General features: G+C 38.5%; 1 protein-coding gene across 1 annotated transcript in view; it reads right to left on the reverse strand.

The window, feature by feature from the left end:
* Positions 1-10,711, reverse strand: part of kcnma1b (potassium large conductance calcium-activated channel, subfamily M, alpha member 1b) — an 89,278-nt gene extending 78,567 nt beyond the window's left edge. Inside the window, exons 1-2 of the mRNA XM_016448655.1 lie at positions 10,135-10,711; positions 7,373-7,377 (exon numbers count right to left, since the gene is read on the reverse strand). Coding sequence (XP_016304141.1) covers positions 7,373-7,377; positions 10,135-10,401 — 272 coding nt within the window. The 5' untranslated portion in view covers positions 10,402-10,711. The remainder of the gene's footprint in view (positions 1-7,372; positions 7,378-10,134) is intronic.

A 10,711-nucleotide genomic window follows, 5' to 3' on the forward strand; every position in this document is an offset into this window, starting at 1 on the left:
CACTCACACGCTAAACACACACTCACACGCTAAACACACACTCACACGCTCAAAAACCATGAAACCATGAAGATGGACAGATAGATATACACACAGATAGGAGTGTGCGATATGGACAAAAAGTTATATCTCGATATTTTCTGGGATTTTATCAATAACGATAATTAGATGATATTTTGCTGAGTGTTTATTGTGCTTGTATCTTAAGGACTGCCGTGGACAGCTGACTCCTAAAGTTTTTTTATATTCTTCATATTCTGTGTGGTGGTCAGTTCACACTGATAGAAATGAATCTTTTCCAATTAGTTTAAACTGATTTGTACATTTTATGGACATTTTTACCTTTATAAAGCCATTTTCTCTAAAAGTGTCCATTACCTTTTGAGTCAAATTCTTATATTTAATCAATGAATTAGAAAAATAAGACATTTGGGCTGTTACCAAGCAAATGACATCAGAATCAATTCATCTTTGCAATGCAGAGGAAACACAGAAACTGCATCTGAAGAGGCATTTAGATGCATTTACTCACTGTTTAATGCAAGACATGAATGCATTTAACCTGCAATTACAAATGCATAAATAATATTTTGATATATTAAACATAAAACGTTGAATACTGATATTTGAAATTATTTAAATAATAAAAGATACTTTAAATGTGAAATTAAATCCGCCAGTAGGTGGCAGCAAGTCACTGTTAATAAGTGAGTCATTGCGATTGAACCGAATCATTTAAATGTTTGATTCATTCAGGAACGAATCACCGTCATGTTGCTAAAACAATAAAACAATAAATATAACGACAGATATAAGATATAACAATAGATATAAGAAATAACGCTAGATATAACGATAAATATAAAATATAACTATAGATAAGATATAATGATACATATAATAAATAACGATAGATGTTATAAAGCTATAAATGATAGACATAACGATAGATAGATAGATAGATAGTTAGATAGATAGATAGTTAGACAGTTACTCAAAACCTAACAATAATTCACACTTAACAATACCAAACTAAAGTTTTGCTACTTTGAATGATTCAGAAACCAATCATTATATCAATATAAATCAATATAAGTGACTCATTCAGATGACTTGCGAGTTTCAATAATGCTCTGTTTGGGTTGATTTTTACAGCAAATTGAACCTTAAATCAAAAGGATGAAATGTGATTCAATTTAATGAAATGTGATCAATTTAATGCATCCTTGATCAATACAAGTATGAATTTCTTTCAATATTACTTATCACAAACTGTTGAAAGGTACTATATCACATTTTCCACAAAAATATTGAGTGGCAAATTAAATTAATTAAAAGTGACAGTAAAGACATTTATAATGTTACAGAAGATTTCAATTTCAACTAAATGCTGTTCTTTTGAACTTTCTATTCATCTGTGAATCCTGAAAAATAAAATGTATCAGTTTCCACAAAAATATTGGGCAGCACAACAGAAATGTTTCTTGAGCAGCAAATCAGCATATTAGAATGATTTCTGAAGATCATGTGACACTGAAGACTGGAGTAATGATGCTGAAAATTCAGCTGCGCATCACAGAAATACATTACATTTTAACAGATACTCACATAGAAAACAGCTATTTTATATTGCAATATTATTTCATAATTTTACTTTGTTGTTGATCAAATAAATGCAGCCTTGGTGAGCCGAAGAGATCACTTAGAGAAGGTAGCTGACTATGTAGGCAGCTCACTAGAATTTAGAATTCTGTGTTTGCAGTCATTTATAATGTGTATCCATGCTTTAATTATGTGCGAGCAAAACTAATTAACAAACAGCAGAATCCTGTGAAACAACCTCTGAATATGAACATTATCAAACCCATCTGAAGGAGATCAGACTGGATTTCTATTTCTGGCTCAGATTGTGTGTGAGACGCCTGTAGATTCTGCATGTAAATGCGTTTGTGGTGAAGAAAACACTCTGATCACACACTCTGACAGGTGAGAGTGTGTGTGTGTGTGTGTGTGTGTGTGTGTGTGTGTGGTCTCTTGAGACGACTGTAGATTCTGAATGTAAATGCGTTTGTGGTGAAGAAAACACACTCTGACGTGAGTGTGTGTGTGTGTGTGTGTGTGTGTGCGCAAGAGTGTGTGTGTGTGTGCGCAAGTGTGTGTGTGTGCGCAAGTGTGTGTGTGTGCGCAAGTGTGTGTGTGTGTGTGTGTATGTGGTCTCTAGAAAAGCACAATTACATAAGGGGATATTTCCCAGCTCGATAATTAATATGCCGCCTGTTGCTTAGCAACAAGCATCTGATTCACACACACTACAGGATAGTGACACGGCACTTTGAATGAGGAAGATGCATGTATGAAAACAGAGAAAGTGAGAGGAGATGGACAGTTTGAGAGCTGCAATTAATGCAACGGCCAGCTGTTAATCCCTGCAAAAAAATATGCTCTAAAAATGACAAAATCTTGAATTAAAGAGGCAGTTCACCCAATAACGCACATTCTGTCATCATTTACTGTTCCTCATGTCATTGCAATTCTGTTTGACTTTCTTCTGTGGAACACAAAAGCAGCTAAAGCCGAAGTGAGAGGGACAGAATGTGAAGTGTAATACCAGTTTGTTCTGTTTTGTTGTATCCTATTCTATTCTATTCTGTTCTATTCTGTTCTATTCTACATGGTTCAGGAAAGAAATAAAGTCACTCAAACCACTCTATTGCAGAAAGACTGTAACTGAACTGACAAGCATGTAACATTAAGGAGCCCTCCTATCAGTAGAACAATAAAATTTAATGCATGTAGCTAAGTGAGTGTGCGATATTTATCGTCTGTGACAATATCGTAATTGTTGTTTTAACGATGTGCAAGCTGACATTATCGAGTATATATGAATATATATATAAAAAAAAAAACACGTTAGAATACCAAAAAAAAAAAAAAAAAGTGCCGTTTTCCTGAGTATCAGCACGTGCACGCGATCGTGAATGAGACTGATTTTATACAACAGTTCAACAAACAAGAAGTTCATATTACAGGAGTTACACGTTTTTTTCTGTTTCACAAATGAAATAGTTCCAAACAAAGCCAGATCAGAATATTTGTGCTTATTCAGATAAGAATATTTTGTGCAGTGTTTCGTTCCTGAATGAATCTGTTTTTGAAGGAGTGGTTCAATGATCCAGTTCTAAAGTCGCTTGATTCAGTTTCTAAACAAATCAGCTGTTTTGAACGAATCATTTGAATGGATGTTTCAATGAATCACTCATTAAGACAGGGACTTGCCGCCACCTACTGGCGGTTTTAGTGTCATATTTATTTTTCCATGACAGGCCTAAAGTACCAGCAGAAAAACACAGTTAGCAAATTATCGTTTCATTATCATTATCGACAAAGTCCCCAAAATACTGAGATATCATTTTTTTGCCAATATCGCACACCTAGTTGCGTCATTTATTAACGAGTGGCTTTTTTAATTTCTTTCTCTTGCTCTTTATAACATTATAACACTGTAAATATATGCACATTCGTGTGGGCATGTAGCTAACATTTTAATTACCATCAAAGCTTGCTAATTATTTATCAAGAGAAACAGGCAGACTTTAAACAACATGAGGGTGAGTTACAAATTCAGAATGATTATTTTTGAGTGAACTATCACTAAAAGAACAGCAGAAGTGTGGATGTAAATGGGTGAATAAATGTATGTCTCATATATAACCTCAAATTCAATAGAACGGTTTCAAATAGAAACTACTTTACATCAAATGAATCACTAAATACAAATGTATTACAAAAGGTTTTAGGGATTTTTGGGGAAGCAAATGCGAAAGCAAAAATACATATATTTCAAATATAAACACACATATATGCCAATAATCTATACTGCGCCATAATATCATCTGTATTGCAATAAAGCAGTAGATGTTTAGATGTCTGGTTATCATGAAATAGGCTCATATTTTCCCTGTCTGCTGTATTTGACGTCACAATTCATCAGGACAGTCACAGATGAATCACTCTCAATCAGAGCAGGAACATGTATTAAGAAAATAAGCAAATGATTGATTCAATCTGACATTAAATCAGCAAGTTCAATCAGAGCCGTGTGTTTGAGTGGAAACGGGCCACTGAGGTCTGAATGGGAGAAAAAGGCTTCCTGAAACGTCTGGCAGAATGAACACAACTATGTTTGACAGGCCTGTAATGAAAGCAACAGCTGTGGTGTGTGTGTGTGTGTGTGTGTGTGTGTGTGTGTGTGTGTGTGTGTGTGTGTGTGTGTAGACTACAGTGGCAGTGAAAACTCAGCCTATTCCTGACCACTGGCTCCATGTCAAACACGGGGAAAAGACGCAAGTGAAGCTCTCGTACGACTGCTCTCTGTGTTCCTGTCAAATCAACAGCTTTCACACAGATACAGGTGTAAGTGTACAACTGTGCTCAGCAGATTCTTTAAAAACACTCATTAGTCTTCAATAATTGTTTAGACAGAAGAGGTGTGCAATACTGACAAGAATGATATCTCAATATTTTTCGCATAATGAGTAATTAAACAATATTTTGCTGAGTGTGATTTTGTGCTGGCACTTTAAGCCGGTCATGGAAAAATAAATATGATACTAATACCGCCAGTAGGTGGCGGGAAGACCCTGTCGCAATCAGTGATTCATTGAATCACTCATTTAAACGATTCATTCAGAACAGCTTCAGAATGTTCAGAAACAAAGCAAGCAACTGTCTATATCAGTGGTTCTCAAACTGGGGTACGTGAGGTGACGGAGGGGCTACGCCAACAAAATTCTGACTTTTGGCATTCATTTAATTCTACCTCAACTTAAAGTAACATTAAAACCGAACATGTATTTCTGACAAGCAAAAAGCGTGCATGTGATAGGATGCACGCTGAATATGCTGCTTTAGCAAATCACGCTGCTGTTCAATGTATCTTTAAGTAGATCTTCACTTAATATAGCATGAAGAGCAAATATCGACACACACTGTACATTGAGATTGATTTAAACTCTCTTCGATGAAGACACATACCCTGTGCGAGTTATTGTTTTCATGTTTAAAATACGAGCAAGAATGCAAATTTCCCTGAATATCCAAACGATGGCAAACGTGACAATTATTACAACAGTTCAACAAAAAAGGTCATATTAAGTGAACATTTAACATTTTAAATGTAGCCTACATTTTAAACAGAATGTTGTCATGTTTGTTATATTTTGCAACGAAATAATAGTTCCAACGAAATACATATCATCTGGTGCGTCTCCAAGCAACACACAGCAGTGTTTCGTTAGTGAACAAATCTGCGGCTTTGAACGATTTGGAGAGTCAGTGATTAATACCATTCATAACTACAGCATTTTGCTTCTTTACTGAATGAATGAATGAATGACGCGACGCCTGGCTCATTAAGACAGTGACTTGCCGCCACCTACTGGATCGAATCTGCGGCTTTGAACGATTTGGAGAGTCAGTGATTAATAACCCATTCATAACTACAGCCAAAGAGTATAGAAGCCAGTATAAGTTCTTTGCTACAGCATTTTGCATCGTTACTGAATGAATGAATGAATGAATGAAACACTGCAGGGTTTCTTTGTGATGTACAAATATTCTGATCCTGCTTTGCTTAGAAATTCACTGGAAAAACATACAACATTGTTTAAGTCGCTGCTTAAGACACTTGTATTCCTTGTGACTTTTTTGTGCATTTGTCGTGTGTGTGTGTGTGTGTGTGTGTGTGTGTGTGTGTATCCTGACATTGTTAAGCACTTTGGTCAACCATGGTTGTTTTTAAATGTGCTATATAAATAAAATTGAACTAAACTGAACTAAACATTGTGTCTAATGTGTAATTAACTTAAAACTAACATATTGTTTGTTGCATTGTTCGTTGTATAAAATTAATCTAATTTGCAATCGCGCTGACATGCTGATATTCAGGAAAACAGCACTCTGGATATTTTTTGCATATTATAGGGTCATGCTAACTGCATTTTTTAATAGGATTCATCAGATAGCCAATGCATTAGGACTGTCAAGATGCGTTTCTGTTTGTTTTTTTGCAAAGTGAATAACACTCCATAATGTAAGCCTGATAACGCAACTCATATGACAGCTTATCCTAGATGATAAATATCGCATACCCTTAACAGACAGAGGAAGAAACAAAGCACTGCTTTCGAGTGAATGAAATGGCAGCGTGTTCATGTAAACTCAGTTCCTGAATTCATATCTAAAGTCAGCATGAAATCAAAACTATACTATATCATCACGTTCCTGATCGTACTGTGAATTATTTAAAAGTTTGTTATTCCAAAAAAGTAGGTTTTTTTTTCATCTCTGAACAACTGACGCCATCAATCCATAGACTGTATAAAAACATGGACGTAGTGTTCGTGACGTCACCCGTAGATTTCCGAAGAGCGTTTTTGAAGCTCAAAGTGGGCGGAGCGGGCCGTCGCCATCTTGGCAGCGTCACCGCGCGTCACTCCCGGATAATCGAAAATGAGCAAAGAGGCGGGAGCAGGTTGCTGAAACCACGCCCACCTAGCGTGACGGTGGTGACAGCAGCGGCAATCCACCTGTCACTCAAGTGGCCACGCCCTTAATTATGCAGAACTTTACGCTTATATACGCTTAATATAATTTAAACGGATGGGTTATAAAAAAATTCACCCCCCTCACAGTAACAAAATTAGCTATATATACCAAAATCATTTTTTGAACCAGGCTGTAGACCTATTTTTTTCTGCTGTAAAGTTGGGCATTTTAACATAGGGAGTCTATGGGATTGACTCCCTTTTGCAGCCAGCCTCTAGCGGCCAGTTGATGAATTACAGTTTAAGTCACTTCCGTGTTGGCTTCACGAGAGAGAGCAGGAGGTTGCCGCATGCATCAATCACTATTATTTTTAACCACCTCCCACCTTATGTAGCTCCGCGCTAAGTGCACTCCTTGTCTTCGGTCTTCCGCTTTGTATTTCCACGTGAAGTAAAGTCGTGCAAATTTATAAATGAACCGCTCGTTTTAAAATCTGCCCGGTCTACTGACATTTGTTATGGCATTTGCTTCAAACATTACAATGCACATGATAATTTTCGTTAACTCTACAATAAGTAAATCCACTTCACCAGCTAATTACTCTTTAACAGTGATGCTACAGAGCTATGCAAAAATGGAAGTTCAAAGACAGAGTTTTAAAGATGACCGCGCACTTGTTTCTCTGGTGCATAATGCCTATAGAGAAACTTTTCACCATCCAGTCAATTAATTACCCTTAGATAAAAATCATAGATTTAGATATTTATTTAACAAATGTCAATAACGGAAGTTCAAAGACAACAAACAAGTTAGAAACCACTTAAACCACTCCTTATCAACTGCCTAACAATAATTGATAAGACTTTAGCAACTACCTAGTAACAATCCCTAGCTGCCTAGCAACCACCTAGAACACCTTAGCAACCATTTGGCACACTTAGAAACTGCCTAGCAATCACTAGGAACACTTTAGCAACTACCTAGTAACAATCCCTAGCTGCCTAGCAACCACCTAGAACACCTTAGCAACCATTTGGCACACTTAGAAACTGCCTAGCAATCACTAGGAACACTTTAGCAACTACCTAGTAACAATCCCTAGCTGCCTAGCAACCACCTAGAACACCTTAGCAACCATTTGGCACACTTAGAAACTGCCTAGCAATCACTAGGAACACTTTAGCAACTACCTAGTAACAATCCCTAGCTGCCTAGCAACCACCTAGAACACCTTAGCAACCATTTGGCACACTTAGAAACTGCCTAGCAATCACTAGGAACACTTTAGCAACTACCTAGTAACAATCCCTAGCTGCCTAGCAACCACCTAGAACACCTTAGCAACCATTTGGCACACTTAGAAACTGCCTAGCAATCACTAGGAACACTTTAGCAACTACCTAGTAACAATCCCTAGCTGCCTAGCAACCACCTAGAACACCTTAGCAACCATTTGGCACACTTAGAAACTGCCTAGCAATCACTAGGAACACTTTAGCAACTACCTAGTAACAATCCCTAGCTGCCTAGCAACCACCTAGAACACCTTAGCAACCATTTGGCACACTTAGAAACTGCCTAGCAATCACTAGGAACACTTTAGCAACTACCTAGTAACAATCCCTAGCTGCCTAGCAACCACCTAGAACACCTTAGCAACCATTTGGCACACTTAGAAACTGCCTAGCAATCACTAGGAACACTTTAGCAACTACCTAGTAACAATCCCTAGCTGCCTAGCAACCACCTAGAACACCTTAGCAACCATTTGGCACACTTAGAAACTGCCTAGCAATCACTAGGAACACTTTAGCAACTACCTAGTAACAATCCCTAGCTGCCTAGCAACCACCTAGAACACCTTAGCAACCATTTGGCACACTTAGAAACTGCCTAGCAATCACTAGGAACACTTTAGCAACTACCTAGTAACAATCCCTAGCTGCCTAGCAACCACCTAGAACACCTTAGCAACCATTTGGCACACTTAGAAACTGCCTAGCAATCACTAGGAACACTTTAGCAACTACCTAGTAACAATCCCTAGCTGCCTAGCAACCACCTAGAACACCTTAGCAACCATTTGGCACACTTAGAAACTGCCTAGCAATCACTAGGAACACTTTAGCAACTACCTAGTAACAATCCCTAGCTGCCTAGCAACCACCTAGAACACCTTAGCAACCATTTGGCACACTTAGAAACTGCCTAGCAATCACTAGGAACACTTTAGCAACTACCTAGTAACAATCCCTAGCTGCCTAGCAACCACCTAGAACACCTTAGCAACCATTTGGCACACTTAGAAACTGCCTAGCAATCACTAGGAACACTTTAGCAACTACCTAGTAACAATCCCTAGCTGCCTAGCAACCACCTAGAACACCTTAGCAACCATTTGGCACACTTAGAAACTGCCTAGCAATCACTAGGAACACTTTAGCAACTACCCAGGAGCTGCCATGTAGAACAACAAGCTACTACATAGGCTTTTCTAGACTTTTTCATTCACATTATGCTTTACAGTTTGGTAGCTGCTTCATCTAAGCGACATGTTTCATATTTTATCAGTAAAACGCTCATTTCACACTTCAGTTATCAGGCAAGAAGAGATTCATCAAGTCCTATTTTCTCACACTTTTTTTTTTACTATTTACATGACTTTAGTAAGAGCACGAAATAGTTTTACTCTCCTCAAGCACTCACAAAGAGCAATATGTGACCCTGGAGCACAAAAGCAGTCTTAAATCGCTGGGTATATTTGTAGCAATAGCCAACAATACATTGTATGGGTCAAAATTATACATTTTTCTTTTATGCAAAAATCATTAGGATATTAAGTAAAGATCATGTTCCATGAAAATATCTGGTAAATTTCCTATCGTAAATATATCAAAACTTAATATTTGATTAGTAACATGCATTGCTAAGAACTTCATTTGAACAACTTTAAAGATGATTTTCTCACTATTTAGATTTTTTTGCACCCTCAGATTCCAGATTTTCTCACAGTTGTATCTCGACCAAATATTGTCCCTTATTTATTTAGCTTTCAGATTATGCATAAATCTCAATTTCAAAAAACTGACCCTTGTGACTGGGTTTGTGGCCCAGGTCATGTAAAAGAATAAACACTTCAGAGCTGAACAAAACTACATTCACATTCGGCACATTTCAATCCGAAGCGATTTCCAGTGCATTGGTTAGCTATAACAGTGTGAGTGTCGGAATCAAACAAGACCTCGATCAGCTGAGCTACAAAAAACATGTTTCATATTTTATCAGTCGAGAGTTTGGGCACAACCACTCATTCACCCTGTTGCCCACCTGTCAGAATAACAGTAACGTGATGAGAAACACAAATATGTAGTGCCGCTGGTGTAAAAACTCTTGAGCTTCAGTCTGTTCACGCATCAACCAACTTCAAAAGGTGATTTCAAAGCTGAAGAAGGGAACTTGCGCGCTTATCATTGTATTTTGTGAAGTAATTTGCATGCGTTCAGATCACAGGTTTTTAAGACCACGAAAACATCAGTGAAGCGCGTCCAAACTTTTGACCTAAAAGCAGGTGTCATTGGGGCGTTTTACCTTCTTTTTATTCTTGCAGTGGCAGCACACCGTCCACAGGTACTTGAGGGTCCTCCACAGCAGGATGATGAACAGACCCCCGAAGAAAGTGACCATGGAGGAGGCGAGGAAAGCCCACCACATCCTCTGGCCCCTGGGGTCACAGGGTACATCACTGGTGTAGGGGATGATCACAGCCATGTTCCGAACCGAGAGCGGATAGGTCATTATTGTGGAGAGCCGCTTCTCATCACCATCATCATCTTCTGGTTCTTCAGTGGGGAGCATCGAGCGTCTTTCTGGAGATCCCTGCAGCGCCCCGCTCCTGACGATCAGCCATGTTTGGCAGGGCAGAGCCCCGCGTGTGCGCACTCTCCTCCCGCTGCGCTCTGCGCTCTCGCCCGCTGCTCGGTTCTCCGCGCAATTCAAAGTCTTCCTCAAAACGCACGAAAACTCCTACTGGAAACGCGTCGTCGCGTCTTTAAACGAGGTCGCACGCTGGATATGCATCATGATGGAAAACATCCCCACGATTTAAAGCTTGGTGACGGATCTTCCGTGCGCTCTTTCACTAACGTGTTGCGTTCAGCTGCGTTCT

Source organism: Sinocyclocheilus anshuiensis, unplaced genomic scaffold (assembly GCF_001515605.1).
Source record: "Sinocyclocheilus anshuiensis isolate Anshui unplaced genomic scaffold, SAMN03320099.WGS_v1.1 scaffold75, whole genome shotgun sequence".
Classification (NCBI taxonomy): domain Eukaryota; kingdom Metazoa; phylum Chordata; class Actinopteri; order Cypriniformes; family Cyprinidae; genus Sinocyclocheilus; species Sinocyclocheilus anshuiensis.